At 38.3% G+C, this 18,632-nt stretch overlaps 1 protein-coding gene across 10 annotated transcripts in view; it reads right to left on the bottom strand.

The window, feature by feature from the left end:
- Positions 1–18,632, bottom strand: part of MAP4 (microtubule associated protein 4) — a 118,054-nt gene that overhangs the window by 63,762 nt on the left and 35,660 nt on the right. For all 10 annotated transcript variants that reach the window (XM_080934449.1, XM_080934452.1, XM_080934453.1 and 7 more), the window contains exons 2-3: positions 17,540–17,781; positions 3,984–4,052 (exon numbers count right to left, since the gene is read on the bottom strand). In XM_080934449.1, coding sequence (XP_080790575.1) covers positions 3,984–4,052; positions 17,540–17,762 — 292 coding nt within the window. In that variant the 5' untranslated portion in view covers positions 17,763–17,781. The remainder of the gene's footprint in view (positions 1–3,983; positions 4,053–17,539; positions 17,782–18,632) is intronic.

The raw sequence follows: 18,632 nt of genomic DNA, 5'->3' as shown, positions 1-18,632 counted from the left end.
CTAGAAAAAGTAATGTTTCAAGGCCAGCCTGAGTAACACAGTAAAGAGGTGGGCTCTGGGGTCTGTGTGCAGGGCCTCAGCTCTGTTGCTCTAGAAGCTCGCTGAGCTTGTAGTGCTTCTTTGCTGTGTAGGAGACACTGCTTTTGTCCTGCTACTGCCCACTGTACCTTGGCAGAGGTCAAGGACTTTACAACTATGTTCAGGTTTTACTTTCCAATTCTTACTTTGATACTTTATAATTATGTTCAAAAAGTAATCAGTTATTTTTAAAAAAATCAATACACAATAATTGTGATGTCAAATTTCAAAGATAAATAGGTAATATATTTTACAATAAAAAACAAACCAAAGCAATTTGGCCCACACCATGCAAAAGCAAAAACACTGGGGGAAAAAAACGACTGAGTGTCACTGTGTAGCCCTGGCCAGCTGGAACTCAAAGATAGTCAGCCTCTGAATGCTGAGACTAAAGTTACTCACCACAACACCCAGCACAAGTAACAATTTAATTCAGAGGAATAATTTTTCAACTGGAAAACATTAATTTAGATTTTAGTAAGGTGGAGAGAAACACTGGTGGTCTGAAAGCCTAAGCTTTGCTAAAAGCAAGCTCACAGAGGGAAACAGGAGGGACAGGAGAGGAAAATTCACTGCAGCTCGGTGGCCTCAACCCCTTTATGAAAGCACATATTTAGTTTTTACAGTATGTTGATTCACACTGAATATGCAAAAAAGGACAAGGTCAACAAAAAATGTAAAAATGATAAAATGAATCTAAAAGAGAACAATGAAAAGAAACAACATCTGATGACCTTCATAAAAATACTAAAAGTAAAAGAATTCATTTTGCACGTTGTGCTCACAAAGGGAAAGGAGGTTCCATCAAGCCCTGCAGAACACAAGAGGCAGGTGGCTTGCTCAGGCATCAGCAGAAATAGGCCCCGAAGAACTACCCTCAGCTTCTTCTACATGGTGTCCAGGAAGGAAAAGCAAAGCTGCAAAATGCTGAAGGTTTTACAAGTGTAACGGTGCTTAGGAAAGATCACTGGTCTGGTGTTGCAGCAGCCCCAGTGTTGAGAGACACTCTAGTCTTCTAGGAGGAGAAAAATAGAAAGGGAGGAAGAAACAGGAAGGGGAAGGAAAGGGCGGAAAAGCACAGGTTATTAGTAAACAGCAAGTTCAATACAGCAAGATGCTCATAAACTCCACTATGTGATTAGTGGGACTGCTCTTCTCTCAGTTCTACAGACAACTCTGAGGACGACTGAGAGGGGAGTTTTTAATTAGAGCACTGAGCCAAATGCTCTAATTAGTGATGGCCAAATGAAAAGCAAGTCACAACATGCCCCCAAACATGCACTCTATTTCTTCCCTCCTCCAATGAAATCTGTACACTAGTAAAACACCCAAACAATCTGGATATGAACACTGAGTTTGTTTTCATCTACAGTGGGAAAGTTATTCAAAAGCAGAAAGACCTGCTCTTACGGTACCAATGGGCAAGTCACTAAAGAGCTGGGTTGCCCTTTGTCATCAGGAAACTCCTGGTCTTAAGACTGTGTGTGTGTGTTGGCTGCACAGCCCTGCCCCACCCACATTAATCAGAATTTTTAAAACACCAATGTAAGGGCTGGAGAAATGGCTCAGTGGCTAAGAGCTCCCTCTCAACCTGCTTTCCAGAGAAGCATCTGATTGCCAGCACCTACATCAGATGATTTACAGCTGCCTATAATTGCAGCTCCAGCTATCTCCTCACACCCCAACACACACACACACATTTAAAAAAAAATCTGAAACAAAGCAACAACAATCAACCCAATAAGCCTTTTATTGGTCAGGCTTGAAATCCTGTTGGAGAAGTCTAGCCTAGATTTGACAGCTGTTCCCTTCCTGTGTAAACAATACCCACTTGTTCCAAACAGCTATTCTCCTCCAACCAGCACTAACTCCAGGTTAACTAACTTGGTATACTCTTTTGCTCTGTTTTGTTAAAAGATGTACTTTTGTTTTTAAGAGTGGGGGGGGGGGGCAGAAATATGAATGTGTATAGATAGAACGATCTTAAGGCAAGAGACCAATACCCAGGACCTGAGGTTACCCATCCAACAGTACCCTGCTGAAAATTAAACCCAGGGCCCTGCTCTTAACCACTGAGCTCTCTCTCTTAAGTCCTGGTTTGGTTTTCTGAGAAAGGGACTAGTTATATAGTATAAACTAGCCTGCCTCAAACTACCTGCTAAGTATTGGGATTACAGGTGTGAGACACCACAACTAGCTAAATGAACTCATGTTTAAACCACTTTTTCTTTAACCAAAGGAATATTTGCAAATCATATCTCTCCTGTCATAGCAGGAGCAGAAAAAAATAAATACATGAAAGTACAGATGTCAAAGTAAAGTGTTAATTCACAATAACATCACCCTTGTACTAGTTTATAGCTTTCCAAACACAGTATTTATAAGTTGCTAGTAAGAAAGTTTATTCTATGGAGCAGAACTTACATTTACAAAAAATAGAACCTACATTCCAATTACTTCGAGGTATACAAATACATACATTTTTTGTTTTTAGGGAATGGTTCTAGAAGTTGAATCTAGGACCTCATACATGTTAGGCAAGTAATTCTTATCACTAAACTACATCTCTGGGTCTTTTATTGTAAAATAAGGTCTTAATAAAGAAATTACTCAGGCTGGCCCACCCCAAAACTCACTCTATAGAGAAGGCCTCAAAACTTGTGTCACACACTTGTGCCTCTGTCTCCAAAATATCTGGGATAGGACCAGGTCACTAGATTCATCTTACAACATTTCGTACGGTTAGAAAATAAAAGAGTCAGAGGTGGAGAAATGCCTCAGCAGTTAAAAGTACTACTTTTGGCTCTTGCTGAGGACCTGAGTTCTGTTCCCAGCACCTACACGGTGGCTCACAACAATCTGTAACTCCACCTCCAAAGGATCCAATACAGTCTTCTGGCCTTCTCAGGCTCCCACACACATATATACTCATGCAAGCACATAATACACAAATTAAAAAAACAAATAAAAGGGGTATATTTTAGCAAGCTTGCTGTTGCTTTTTTAAAAAGGCTTTTGGAAAGATTTATATGTGAACAACTTTATAGTAGTTAAAAGGGAAGCTTTTCATGGTTCAAGCATACAAAAACTGAAACAAGTACATTTTGTGCTTGCCTCCAATACACTGACGTGAATCAAAATGCTGCACCCAGAGTTAAGAGAGCTTTCGGGTACAAAGAAACACGTACTCTCCTTAAACACTAAAAGCCAAACTCATTTGGGTCAGCAGTAACAGGCTGCTCACAACTGCAAATAGGTGCATGCACGGCTCTCCACAGGCCCCTAAGGAAGTCTTACATAATACAGCAGATCCCTTGTACACAAACTCCTGCTATGTCTCTGGCAATTTTGCCCACTGTAAACACACCAGGGGTAAAGGGTAAAGGGTTGGTGTTGTTTATGAGGTAAAACCCTAAAGGAACTCAGTGCTGAAAGACTATCAGAGCCTTAGTCTAAACTAGAAGTTAAAGCAGAATTAAATCCCAAAGCAAAGTTAAGCAGAAAGATAAAGGAAGAGAAAAAAAGAAAGACAAAATATAAAGCAAACCAGTTTCATCTATGGTTGTCAGTTTCTTAATATTGACTTGAAGAAACTAAGTTCAGAGCACATTCAGGCTGGAGACTGTCTATCAGGCCTCTCTGGTGGCAAGGCAATAGCTTTTTTGCATCTGTTAGAGTGCTTTTAAGATTTATCCAATTCTTCTGTAGTTTGCTTCCAATAAATATTCAAGGACTATAAAAAGCTCTCTTTCTATTGTTAAGAGATGTCATGGGTTTAAACATAACCAATAAGAGCAGCAATGTCCTTAGGAATAGTATATATTTTCATTTATAATACTCAAAAGGTGCTTGTCAAGATATTCATTATGGAAACTCACATTTGAGGAATTCTAGAGACCTCTTACCTGTAGTGTTAGTCCCTTCCATTCCATGATCACCATTGGCTAGAAGTGTTGGCTTAGAAGATGTGATACCTGCAAAAATCACAAAGAATATTAATTATTCTTTTCTTTTATACTTAATAATTTTCACAAAAAAATAAATTGACTATGAAAATTGTGATACACCTTGTAGTATTAGCAGTCCAAAGCACATCTTTGTCAATCTTCAATAAAAGCAAACACATTAACTCTGCTCTCATTCCTACCTTCAGTACTGTCACTACAAGAAAGGCCTTTCTTTTTCTTCTTTTTCAGATTTATTTATTTTATATGCATGAGAGTTTTGCCTGTATAGAATGGGTGTGTAGGGGTAGGGGTGTGTGGTGAGTGTGTGGGTGCGTGTGCTTTCGCATGTGCATTGCCCAAGAAGGGAAATGATCTCCAGAAGCTAATGGATATATGTACAGCCACCAGATGTGAATACTGGACACCAAACCCAGGGCTAATCTAGAGCAACAGCATCTCTTAGCCACAGAGCCATCTTCTCATCCTGAAAAATTCCTAAATGGTTTTGCTTGTTTGGGAGTTGGGGGTTGGGATAGGGTTTCTCTGTGTAGACTTGACTATCCTGAAACTCACTCTCTGACCTCGAACTCAAGAGATCGCCCCCTTTCAATTAATACTACCAAACCTTTAAAAAATATATAAGTGCTGACAAAAATATATTCATATAGTTTTATGCTTTTAAAATCTGTATATTTATGTTTTTTAAAATAAAGTTGTTGAGAGAGAGAGAGAGAGAGAGAGAGAGAGAGAGAGAGAGAGAGACTGAGAGAGAGAGAGAGAGAGAGACCGCCCCCTGCCTCAGAGTCAAAGGTATGGGCCACCACCCAAGTGCTAAGTGGTTTTGCTCTATAAATTGTCAGATTACTAACAGATCCTATTTTTTAAAAAAGACAAAAAACCTACAAAGTATTTCAGTTGAAATAAACGTGTTTCTTTCACTTGAAATGATCCAGGTACTTAGGGCACTCCTCCAATAGGAGCATCAGATCACCATCATTGATCCTGGACAAAAACACTATATAGACTACGAGGAATCCTCTGTTCTATTTTCTTTTGAGACAGGGTTATATAGTCCAGTTCAGCCACAAGCTTGTTTGTATAGTATATATAAAATCTGCATAAAACAGGGCATGGTGGCACACTTAAAATGTGAGGGAGGAGAATTATGAAAATTATTAAGTTCATGATCTTCTTCAACTATAAAGTTTGAGGCCAACTTGGGCTACATGTGACCTCACCTCTGAAAATAAATCAAATAAAAAGTAGGTCAAGGTTTTGTGATTTTTAGTAAATGGCTACCTAAACTGTTCAGCATTCTTCATTGAAAAGACTATCTTTAGCCCATTGAACTCCTGATGCAAATGAGTGACTTTGTGGAAAATCAACTGACAATGTTTTGTGTTGGTCTGTCTTACACTTTCTATTCTGTTAGTAGATTTTTTTTCATGATGTGTGTGCATGCATGTGTGCATCAAACTCAGAGGTTTGTACTCTTAATGCTTTGCTCTTAATAGCTTAAAATCTTTATTCCAACCCTGGGCTTTCTATTCTGTTCTTTCCCATGGATTTTTAAATCTAGGTCTTCTGACATCATATAAGCTTGGTAACAATTAAGTTTCTTTCTAAGCAGGGCATTGGTTGTTTTCCAGGCAGCACCAATAAAAAAACAAAACAAAATAAAAAACACAGACTGTTAGTGGCAAGGCAGCAGCTGTAATCTCAGTGCTGGAGAGAAGAGGTAGGAGGGAATGTTGGAATGGAGGTCCCTGGGGCTTGCTGACCAGTCAGTCTAGTCAAATCAGCAAGCTCCAGCTAGGTTCAGTGAGAGAGACCTGCCAAGGAAAAGGAAAAAGGAAAAGGAAAAAGGAAAATAGGATTTAAAGGATACTTTAATATTCAACATATTTCTACATGCTCATAAGTGGTGGGCATGTATGCATGTGCACACTGACACACAATCTTAATATCTTAGTTATAACTGCACCAAACAGAAAAATCAATTTGGGGATATACATTTTCTGAAAGGCTCTGACTAGAATTAGCACTTCAGCACTCTTCATAGTTTGCCTGCTAACTGAAGTTTCCAATCCCACATAGTCTTTTCCCATGGTTTACCTTCTGGGTGTTTTTCACTCGGGAGAGAGGGACCAGTAACTGCTTAGAATATACAAAGATCATCCCATTTTAGGGATTCTTTTGAGGGGGTCCTTAAGAGGATTTAGGCAAGACAAGTAATAAAGGGATCTTACAGAGAGAAGTCTTTAAACCTCTGAAACATTTTATTTCACGAAAATGGCACAGCCATACTGTTTGGTAGCTAGTCAGATAATTCAGTCTTGGACTCCTCCTTCATGACCAATTTTGGACACATTTACCCATCTCCCTGGTTACACACTAATATTAAGAAAGAGAAAATCTTAAGAGTATTTTTAACAGATAATTTTCAAAGAAAAGGAAAATCAAGAAGCTATGAAAATACAAACACAGGCTTTTCCTTTGGAAGGAAACACATAGTTAAACTCTTCAATGTCCAGAGCAGAAGTCTTTGATAACAATTTTAATTGAAAAGACTGTTCTGTTACCTCAAAGAAGCAAGAGAAACAAGGTATATCAGAGTAGAAATGAGAGAGAGAGAGAGAAAAGGGTGAAAAGACAAGTTCCACTAAGTATGCACATATAACATGTGCCCTGCTCATCCTTCACAGAATGTACTGTCCTTTTCCAGAGTGATGCCAGATATGTTCCACCCCACACTTGGCAAAAAGTCCTTTTCCTCAAACAATCAGCACTTAAGATTCATCAGCCCTAGCTTAAGAAAGAGTACATTTAAAAAAAAAAAATCGTTCCTGTTTTAAAATGTAAATTAGCTTAAAATGGAAATTTTATAAAAATTAAGGTTTTTTTGGCCATGAAGTGGTGAAACTACTTTATAATCTAATCTGGTAATAGCTTCTGTGACTTAAGGGTAGAAAAACAGAAAATCTCATTTGAATAACTGAAATAAAACGTCTGAATAGTCAGGCAATTTATCAACTGAAAAATACTAATTTGCCAATTTATTATCAGTATTTAATTCATGAAAGAAAATAAAAACATAAAATAACAGAGTGCTGTGACATTATTTAAAATAGCTAATGTCTGTGAAAAGATTCACCATAGAGCAAGATACCACTGAGAAGCCAGAACATGGGCAGAAAGGGAGGAGGGTGGGAAAGAAAGCTAATATGGCAAATAAGCATTATTTAAACATACATTCTGATCCTCCATTTCTTCTTCCCTTCCCATTCACAATCAGAAATTATAGGAAAGGTTTCACTAGCAAATTGTAAGGGAAAAAACAGGACAAGACACAAGATAAACATAGAAAGACTTTTATAAAATCCTCAGATAAGCACATTAAAGAATTTAAGTGAGGTTAAAGAAAAGCTGTATATTGTATGGATGCATCGCCTGTCAATTTAAAAGCCTATGGTCTATGACTTAGGCAGGAAATAGAAGGTGGGATATCTGGGAGGAAAAAGAATTCTAGGACAGAGCCAGGTATGAGATTCACCTAAAAGATGTGATCGGATGGACACATGGTGCCTGAGCACAGGTAAGCAGCCACATGGCAGAATGTAGGCTTGAATAAATAAGATATTTTAAGTTATATTTAGCAAAGAAGGACCTAGTTATATGGCCAAAGTATTGGTAAATATATGAGTCTGAGTCTTATTTCTGAGAACATGGGGCTGGGAGGAAGAACCAGGGCCTAACTTCAACAAAATGGCACCCCACATTGGCCACAAGTAGAAATATTTCATCTCAACCTGGGGCTTCTACCCCACCTTTGATTATTCGGTTCCTTTATTAACACTAATACTATACAGATATCTACCCTATATGCTATTAAAATCAATTCCTATCAATAACTTCAAGTAATTACTATGTTTTATCAGGGCTGCTCTAATTCCAACTGGCCATTCCTCAAGGCCATGCTTTCTTGACTCCTAACTCTTGGAGTCTTTCTCCTCTCTCTATCTTCTTCCAACCCCAAGCCCAGAAACCCTAAACCCTACCCGTATCTCTTTTACTCAGCTACTGGCTATCAACATCTTTATCCACCAATCAGGGATAATAGTGGGGTTGGTGAAGGGGGCACGGTCACATAAACCTGGATTTACATGTAGTCTCTGGTTGCAAACAGTATTTAGCATAGCAAAAAGACAAAAACTTCAACTTAAAAATAGCAGAGGGCTGGAGAACTGGTCTAATGCCCTCTACTAATCTCCACAGGTACCAGGAATGTACATGGTACCCAGACATATATGCAAGCAACACTTATATGCATAAAAGTAAAATTAAATAAATCTTTTAAAAAAGGGCCTGGACGGTGGTAACACATGCCTTTATTCCCAGCACTCCAGAGGCAGAGGCACACAGAGCTCTGTGAATTCATGTCAGCTTGATAAATAGCATCATTTCCAAGATAGCCAGAGAAAAGCTGTCTTGGAGGTAGGGGGAGCTGGGTGTGGTGGTACATATTTAATGTCATCTCTACAGTTGAGTGGTTAAGAGGGCTGAGAAATCAAGGTCAGCCCCATCTAAGCAAGAAGACACTGCCTCAAAAGAAAAAAGTAATCAGGAATCTATAAATTAACAAAGAAAGATAGCCTTGGGGGCTGAAGAAATGAGTCAGCTAAGAGAATATACTATACTGCTCTTCCAGTAGAACCAGAGTTTAGTTCCTAGGACCCACACAGTGGGCAGACTATAACTCGATTTCCAAGAAATCCAATTTTCTTCTCACTTCTGTAGATACCTACATTCATCTATACAAACAAAACCCCACAAATACACATAATTAAATATAATTTTTAAAAAATTATAGCCTCCAGTGATCTAGAAATCATGACAATATGCAGCCAATGAAAATGAACTGAAACAGAGGTGATTTGTACTTCAATGAACAGCAAAGTTGCAAAGTTTGGTCCTTCTCCACTTTATGCAACCTTCACACATACTACAGTACAGTCAGCCTCCTGTCAGCTCCCAAATCAAAGTACACAGTGGATATCATGTTGGAAAAGGAATCTAGCTCACCAGTGACACTGATATCCAGGAGTCACACCCAGAGGATTATCCACAGACACTTTGCTACAACTGTCAGTATCCTGCCAAAGGCAGGAGTAGAACAGCTATCCATCATAGCATCTCCCAAACAAGACTTCTAATAATAAGCCAAGGAAAAGGCAACAATCAGAGATAACCAGTAACACCTAGGCAAACCATGTAGACACAGCTAGGTGAGCAATCTGAGCTATACTCCCACACCAAATAAGAGTTCTATAAGACATGCTTTCCTCAGAGAGACAAGAAAATTAATCATGCAACTAGGAAACAAAAGTGTAGAGAGTCTCTTGAATTGTACAGTAACATCACCTGTCAATAAAATGCTGTTGTTCATTATGTAAAGAGAAGATAGTTTTTTTAGAATGGATCTTTTTAGCATACAAAGTAAAACATTAAAGACTTATATAGGAAAGGTCTCTGATTTAATTATAAAAGGAAGAATAAGACTTTGTCAATTATCTAGAATAGACCAAGCACAAATCATAGTGCCATATACCAATGTTGAGGTTACTTAACTGTGGATAATCAATCAAAGTAAAACATTAAAGACTTATATAGGAAAGGTCTCTGATTTAATTATAAAAGGAAGAATAAGACTTTGTCAATTATCTAGAATAGACCAAGCACAAATCATAGTGCCATATACCAATGTTGAGGTTACTTAACTGTGGATAATCAATGAAGACTGGAAAATATAACAGCAGCAAATACCCTAAAAACAAGAGTCTTCAGTTTATAAAAAGACCTACTTGGGTTCTCCCACATATTGTAAAAAAAATACCAATTCCTGTAGTATCTACATTTTATACTGGCTGGTTATATAAGTCAGAAAGAAAAAAAAAAAAAAAGCAAAGCCCACATGCTTCAGTTTCTTATGGCATTATTGAATTTTCCTGAACCTCTTAATATAACTACTGACTCTCAGTATGCAGAAAGAATTGTTTTGCATATAGATACTGTTGAATTTATTCTAGATGATTCAGGATTAACCTTGTTTATGCAACTGCAACAGGCAATCAGATATAGAAATTATATATTATATTATATCACCCATATTCAGTCTCCTGTAGGCTTGCCAGGTCCATTAGTACAAGGAAATGAAGAAATTGATCAATTATTAATCTAATAGGAAATGTATTAGAAACCTCAAATATTTCATAAAAATATCATTTTAACAGTAAAGGCTTAAAAAATATACATCAATCGCCTGGAAACAAGCCAAGAAAATTATAAGAAAATATCCTACTTCTTTATATAACCTATTGTTTTTAAAAGGAAAATCCCAGCCATTCAATTATACCAATGAAGACTCGGGAGCCAGACGCTGTGGTGAAAACTGGCTGCCTCAGAGAGAGGCAGAGAAAGCACTCAGCTGACCTTCCTACTCCACAGACATCCAGAAGATAAAGGCCTTTCTCCTTCTCCATATTTATGTATATTTATTTTACTAATGTTCCCTGCCTGTCAACTGGTTGCTTGCTCTGTCTCCTGACCTAGAGTTGACTTTGTTATGCTCTCAAATTAAAGGTGTATGCTAGGGCTGAGGCACAAGACAAATACTTGTTTACAAAAACCAGAAAGCTCTTGGGTTAAAGGTGAGTACTAGTACTAAGCCATACCACACAAGGTTTTTCCAATTTACAATTTTGGAGTTCATAATGTGTTCAAATATCTTGCAACATTTCCCACTTTTGGTCTAAATAAAAGACTCTAACATCAATAAACTATATACTCCCTAGTAAGAATTACATTCACAATGTCCAGTCCATTTGCACTTGGCAACCTTGGAAAAAGTACTCTACTATATATCTTATCTTAGTGAATCAAAAGTTCTGTACCTAAATAATTTTCTATTATAACTTGCATTTATCAACATAAAGCATCTTTTAGACTTTAAAATATTTTCTTAAATCCTAAACAACATAAGCTTAACTATGAGACTATAACTATCTAGTATTCAACCCCATCAGAGACATGAGGAGGCTAAACATTCCCTGAATAAACAAGAAGTGCAGAGTATAAGCAGCTTCCCAAACTACAGAAACGGCAGATACTGCTCACCACCTGTACAGTCACCCAAAAATTCTTCTACAACTTTGGAACATCCCTTTCTTTGGCCTACTGGCCAAGAATATCTGACAGATTTTTTTCTGTGAAGCAGGAATCATGAAGGACTTCCTGTCCTGGCAGATTTGGCAGTTCACTTTGTGTCCTGGTTATCCACAGGTTAGAGAACAATGTGAAGCAAGAGTAGTTTCTTGCCCAGTGGCACCTTGCCACATTTAAATTAAACTCCACAAGAATGTTCTTCAATGCTTATCATCTTCTCTGAAGTTGTATGGGGGAGCTAGCTGCCAGGAGTTGACATGTCTCATTGTCCCAAAAAAAGGGGGGGGGGTCTTAAACTAATAAAACATCTTTAGGTGCCATCTAACTATCTCAGTATATCTAAATAGGCAAATGTTGCTTGTCTCTAGCTATTTACTATCTGATTTACTTAGAAAACGTCTGTGATTAACTAAACTAATACCTAACAAAACTACAAGTTTGATCGACTATTAACTTGCATTTCGTAAATATCCTAGACAATTTGTAATGGTATCTTTCAAAAATACAAGAACTTTACACTGCATTTTTAAGAATTACAAAAGTACAATATCTTAAAACAAGTTGATATATAGTATGTTGTAACCAAAATATAACCTTAATTTTATATATTATATTATATATATTTGTATATTGATATATATCAATTGATATATATTATATCAATATACAAATATCTATACCACTGTAATCAAATAAAACCTTAATTTTTTATCATCATACAAAGATCTATGAGAGCAAATTATCTACCTTTTGTCCTATTATTCCTATATCCCCCTTTTTTTGTCTTTAAAAATCCCAGAAGGAAAAAGCCCTTTCTCCTCTACAGCTACCTTAAATACCGCCCAACTCAGTTTACTTTTGTTCACTCCCTGTCAACTGCTTGCTTGCTCCCCTTTTAGCTCTTGGATTAAAGATGTGGGGAGGGAGGGGGGAGGGAGGGAGGAAGGGAGACAGACTAGGGCTGAGCTATACCATAACAAGGTTTTTCCAGTTCACAATCTTGGGGTCAATGTGATCAAATATCCTATAACAATAATCAAACTCAATTACCTACTGGAAGTGATCCTAAAAGGCAACCAAAAAAAAAAAAAAAAAAAAAAAAAAAAAAAAAAAAAAACTGGCAAAGAGTTGTGTAAACTGGGATTCAGGAAGGAGTGAGAGAGGCAGAGTCTCAAACCCAGGAAACGTCTGATGACGGCATTGCACAGCAGCAAAGGGGTTTTATACAGCCTTTGGACCAATGGAGCACTAACACAAGCTCTGGAATAGCCAGCCATCCCACTGGCTCTATGAAGTGCTACCACGCTGCCAGCACCCAAGCCGACTTCCATCAAGATGGAGGGGACATGGGGGTTGAAATATCTACTGCCTTGTTCCAGGCCCATTCTGGGGTTCTACTAGTTTGCTAGAATCTTCTATGTTGCGCACGCAGTGTGCCAGTGGACATGGGCATTTGTACTACTAGAGCAGCATGGAGGCTTTGCTTACCGCCCATGAGGCCACATCCAGGGTCCTCGGCACCCACAATGGGTGTGTTTCATTTTTCAGAATTTAGAAAACAAAAGTTTGCATACCACATCACTAATAATATTCAGGGTTTCAATGTGCAATAGCTAAAAGTTTTGAAAAAGCTGATTCTGTAATTATACATTTACTGGAAGTAATCACTATTATAGGAATTTCTGTGCAAATTAAGACAATACCCACCACGTCTCCAGTAAGATGAAGCAATTCTTTGCAAATTATAAAGTACATTACAGGTATATCACATAATCATATAGGACAATCATATAGAAAGATCTAATTGTACCTTAAAAGAAATCAAGAAACAAAAAGCTGTGGATACTATCAAAACAAATAAAGCTTGGAGTCCAGCAGGAGATCTTCTGAAAAAGATAGCCTGACCAGCCCCTGCCTTCACCTGATAGCCAAAAAGCCTGACCAAGAGACCTTCGGTACCTAACTACTGACAGGTCTATGAGCAGGACCTTGGTCCCCTGCAACAGAGAGGCCATCTACAATGCAGAGCAATAATAGGCCTATGTGCAGAATTTAAGACAGACTGCTAAATACCATATCCTGCATGCTGAAGTCAAAACTACAAGTCAAAGGTTCACAGAACTGAGGGCAGAGATTAAGAGACTTCAACATGGAACTCCAGAACGCAAGATGCTAGAAGACAGACAGGAGTATAAAAGATTCAATAAGTACCCAAGTTATATTAGTTTTTTTTTTTTCTCAGTTGTAGATGTGCTCCTGTGATATCAACAGAAAGATCAAATTAGACACCTGGAAACCTTGGGAAAGACATTGGAAAGAATGGAGAAGTAAAAATCACAACAGTAGCATGGCTACAAGAAACACCCAGGGAAGCTTCAAGACTGAAATATATAGTAGCAAAAACAATTTGGAGGAAATGTAGTATGATGATTCATTTTGTGTGCCTGGCCCTTTAAAGAACACCAAATGGCCAGTCAGCTGACTCTCTGGGAATGCTTAGCCTTTAGTATTGCTTGACACTATGACCTTCATAGAAGAGGATATAAAAAGGCAACAAACAGAGGGGCTGGAGAGATAACTCAGCAGTTAAGAGCATGACTGCTTTTCCAGAGGTCCTGAGTTCAATTCCCAGCAACCACATGGTGACTCACAACCATCTGTAATGGGGATCTGATGCCAGCTTCTGGTGTGTCTGAAGACAGCAACAGTGTACTCATATACATAAAATAAGTTAAAAACTTTTAAAAAGCCAACAGAGTCTGAGAGTGGGGTAATAGTATCAGAGGAGAATTGGAGTTGGGCCAGAGAGTCAAAGAGGCTGAAGAGTAGAGTCTAAAAGAATGAAAAGGTAATAATTGAGAAGGTGACAACTGAGCCAGAAGAAGCTGTGCTGAGTCAGAGAAGATACTGTTAGGAGACAAGAGAAGAACCATACAAAGTAGAGAGAAAAAAGAGAAAAGCTATATTTCAGGACAGCCAGGGCTAAATAGAGAAACCTGACTCGAAAAGACAAAACAAGAAACAAAAAGAAAAGGGGTAAAAAGCAGATGAGAGGCAGGGACTGTAAGGAAAGAACCATGAGTAAGCTTTAGGTCAAACAGAAAGACAGAGCAAAAAAGCTCAACATAAGGGTATGCAATTCTGCGCTTTCAGACTCTTGCCAACATCACCCTCTTGTGGCAAATTTGGTAGACTACATTATCTTATTAAGGCCGAGTCACATGAACTGTCCAGACTGACTTACATCCTCAAACCTAGGAAGCCCCAAAGCCTATCCTCTGTACTTTGCAGAGTCCCACATGATCCCAAAATGCTGGTAAAAAGGCTCATCCTTGAAGAGTGCTGTCCTAGATTTTTTATGTAGAGCAGGAATTCGCTATCTAGACTAGGCTAGATTGGCCTATAACTCAAAGATACACCTGCCTCTGCCTTCCAAATACTGGGATAAAAGGCATGTACTACCTACCATCTAACTTTTTATTCTAGATAAATCTTAGCCTCAAAGAACTGTCTTAATATCTATCTTACAAATGGGACACAGAAAAAAGTCTTAAGTAAGCTGCCCACAAACTTGCTAACTACTTTACAACAAAAAAGATACTCACTAGCATAAAACAGTCACAGAATCTTTGTTACTAGCATTTGAAAGGCATGTGAGGGCCAGGCAGAGTGCTCACAATGAACTCCTATGCACTGGGCAGTTTATGTCCCAAAACAATGACAAATGCAGTAGATGACAAGCAAGCCACTGCACCCACTCATGAAATGCATGCCTCACTTTAACAGAAAAGGATTCCTGAAGAAACTGGGGCCATCGTCTTTATCACAGAAACTGTACACACACACACACACACACACACACACACACACACACGCAACTTTCCTATCCTGATTTCTTCAACTAATCTTATTTTATGTTTTGAGATGAGGTTTCTTGTAGCCTAGGTTAGCCTTGAAAAGTCTTTACCTTGATTTCTTTATCGAACTAGGATCTCATAGGTGTGGATGACAATCCAAGATTTACTGTCCACTATTTAGTTAAAGACAATTAGGGTGGTCATTTAAGAATTAAAAGAAACAAAAATAACTATTGTCCAAAGAATTCTATTACATGCATCCTCATTCAGTTGCTCCTTCTATATCTATGACACAATGTGATATTACACAATGATTTAAACTTCCCTTGATTGGCCTGAGCCTACAATCAAACAAGCAAGAATCTAACCAAGTCTGAGCACACACACATACACAAAAAATGTATGTATCAGTCCTATAAGAAGCTATAAGAAAACAGAAAATTAAGAAATAAGCTTCTAAACAAAACTGAGGAGAATCGGTTAGTGGAGTGGGAGGAACATCACAGCTACCATTAGCTTCCACAATAGTTAGGCCTTACCATTTCCTTCCTTCTTTCCTTCCTTCCTATTGAATTTCCTTTATTTTCATATGAGTCAGTCAAAGGACCATTATGAATTATTTTCCATTAAGAAATCCAACTCTCCCCTTTGAACAAATACTTATGTGAATATGATGATAAGACCTTACAGGGGACAGGGGGTATCCCCATAAAGAATACACAAAGACAACAGGTTTCCCACTTTGGTTATAGAAAGTCAATAGTGGTATGTCTCTCCCATATCAACACTAAAGAGACAGATGAGAGCTGAGGGTTGGGAAGACATCTCAGGTGGTAATGTGCTTGACTTGAAAGCAAGGAGCTCAGAAACACCCAGAACAATGCAAAATGGCAGGGGAGGAAGGCAGAAATAGGCAAATTTCTAAAGCTTATCAGTCTAGCCTACTTGGTCAGTTTCAAGCCAGTGAAGGACAGTGTCTCAAAAACTAAAATAAAAAATAACACTAGCAGTGAGACAGCTAAGTGAGGAAAGACTCTTGCCAGCAAACTTAATGGCCTGAGTTCAACCTTCAGGATCCACAAGGTGAAAAGAAAAAATTAGCCTCCATAAATTGTCCTTGACTTCTACATGGCATGCACAAAGATGTTTGAGAAACAAACCCAACACTGTCCCTGGCCTCCACATGCACAGTGAACACACCGCCTACCTCAAATAAAAAGAAACAGAACCTGGATAGTACTATGTCATACTCCTCCTCCCTCAGTCTTGGAACCTGACAGAGCAAGCTTCAAATCCCAAAGCTCTGATCCTACAGGTGTGCTGCTTCCACACTAGTTACACGGGGGTCAACACCAGCCCAGAGCTTCATAGACTGTAAGCTCAGCTAATCCCTACCCACAAACGAAGCTCAGAATTATTTAATCAAACAGTAAAAAAGAAATATCAATTTTGCCTAAAATTCTAGAAGACAGATATTAGGAACCACTTCCCCAGCCCATGCTCTGGCTGATCATCTACTGTGTGGTGCTTTGTTTTATTTTGCTTCATTTCATTTCACAGAGATCAAGTTCTCCTCAAATTTTCAATATTTCTACCTCAGATTTAAATATCGGTGAACTCATTTTTGAAGTCTGCATGATTTCAATTCTAGAACCAAACAAAAGAATACAGCATGCTGACTCACACTTAAAACGCTGCTCCATAAAGGAGTGAAGCTGAAGATGCCCATAAGTTCAAGGCTAATAAAAGGGGGTAGACAATGATTTCCAGGGCAGCTTAAGTTACAGCATGCAATTCTCTCAAGATACCAAGTCACCAACCAAATACACATACAAACTTCTAGAAAACTAAATCAATATCGCTCTTAAATATAGATATAAAAATCCATAGACAAAAAAAAAGGTAAATAAACAAACAAACAACACACAGCCAAGTATTAATAAAGCCGCCCTTTCTTAAAGGCTTTAAGTATGTTTTACTCCAAGCCTGGGATCACCCCAACAAGCTGATTCCAACATAAGCTGGAATATAATAGAGAAAACAGTAGAGAATATTAGCAGAAACTAATAGAGAAAATTCTGAAGCAGATTAGATAGTAGATGAACATTACAGAAGATACTAAGATTAAGTCATCAGCAACTTCATCAACACTGATTTGACTAAAGTGCAATGTGTGTTCCTTGATTTCTTCCTTCCTTTTTTGGTTTTTTCAAGTCAGGATTTCTCTGTGTAACCCTAATTGACCTAAAACCTATTCTGTAGACCAGGCTGGCCCTTGGACTCACAGAGATCCACCTGCCTCTGTCTCCTGGATGCTAAGACTATCCTTGATTTCCAATAGAAACTTCAAGTGACTAGTGCACATCAGAACCTCAGTGGTGACAGGTCATGACTCCGGTCTGTACTCTGAACGTCCCTTTCAGCTTAAACACTTACCTTCAACCTGGCTAGTGTCTAAACATGGTTTCTTTTTGGACTCTGAGTTCCCAGTTTTCTCATCACCATCCAGGAGAGGAATAAACTCAGATTTCTCCACAGTTTCTCCCACAATGTCATCATATGGCTCTGCCTCCAGTGCAGCCATGAAGTCACGCTTTATCTCTCCCTCAATTTCTGGAGGTGGTTCTGTCAGTGCATCCACAAGACTGAGGTCCGCCATTCCGTACCACTGCGACTGCCTGTTAGGGGCAAAGAGAAGTCTCACATGAACACTGCAAATAAAAACACAATTCTAGAGCCTCTCATCAGTTGTTTTCAAGAAAACCAAAATATAAAACTTTAGATGGTGAGAAATAAAAGCAAAAAATTAATCACTCAAGGTGAGTCACTGCTGCTAACACAATTCTCATCTCTCTCCACAGCAGAATGGTTAAGGGCTATTTTGTTCTTTTTACTTATTTGAGATAGGATCTTGCTATATGTAGCCCAAGCTAGCCAAACTCACAATGAATCTTCTGCTTCAGTCCTCACAATACTCGGATTACAAAAATGTAATCAAACTAAGCTTCTTTTTATTAATATAGAAAATAAAGCCCAAGCACATGCCTTTAATCTCAGGAGGCAGAAGGAGGCAGGAGGATCTGAGTTCCAAGATTACACAGAGAAACCCTATCTCAAAATTAACCGCTCCTAACCCCAGCCACTGCCACTTAACTAATTAATTAGTTAATTCAGTTATAGCCAGCAACATTCACATCAAATCTTACAGAACTATTTATTTACGTTATGTGTATAGGTATTTTGCCTGTATGCATGGTATGTTCACCACATGCATTGTTTGCTGCCTGTGGTGGCCAGGAGGATGTTAGATACCCTAGAGTTACAAATCTGAGTGCTGAGAACCTAACCTAACTTGGATCCTTGGTGCTCTTAACTACTGAGACATCTCTCCAGGCCTTAAGTTGAATCTTTTGAAACTCTTGTAATATCTTTTCTATTACCCCATGTTTTCATTTCCACATAGGATCACAGAATAGTTTTTTAAAAATATACAAGAGCAGATTATTTCTATTAAAAAAAAACTATATTA

This window comes from Micromys minutus (assembly GCF_963924665.1).
Source record: "Micromys minutus genome assembly, chromosome: 21".
In the NCBI taxonomy this organism is placed as follows: domain Eukaryota; kingdom Metazoa; phylum Chordata; class Mammalia; order Rodentia; family Muridae; genus Micromys; species Micromys minutus.
The sequence above is the reverse complement of the archived record's forward strand: the minus strand, read 5'-3'. Positions and strand labels throughout refer to the sequence as shown.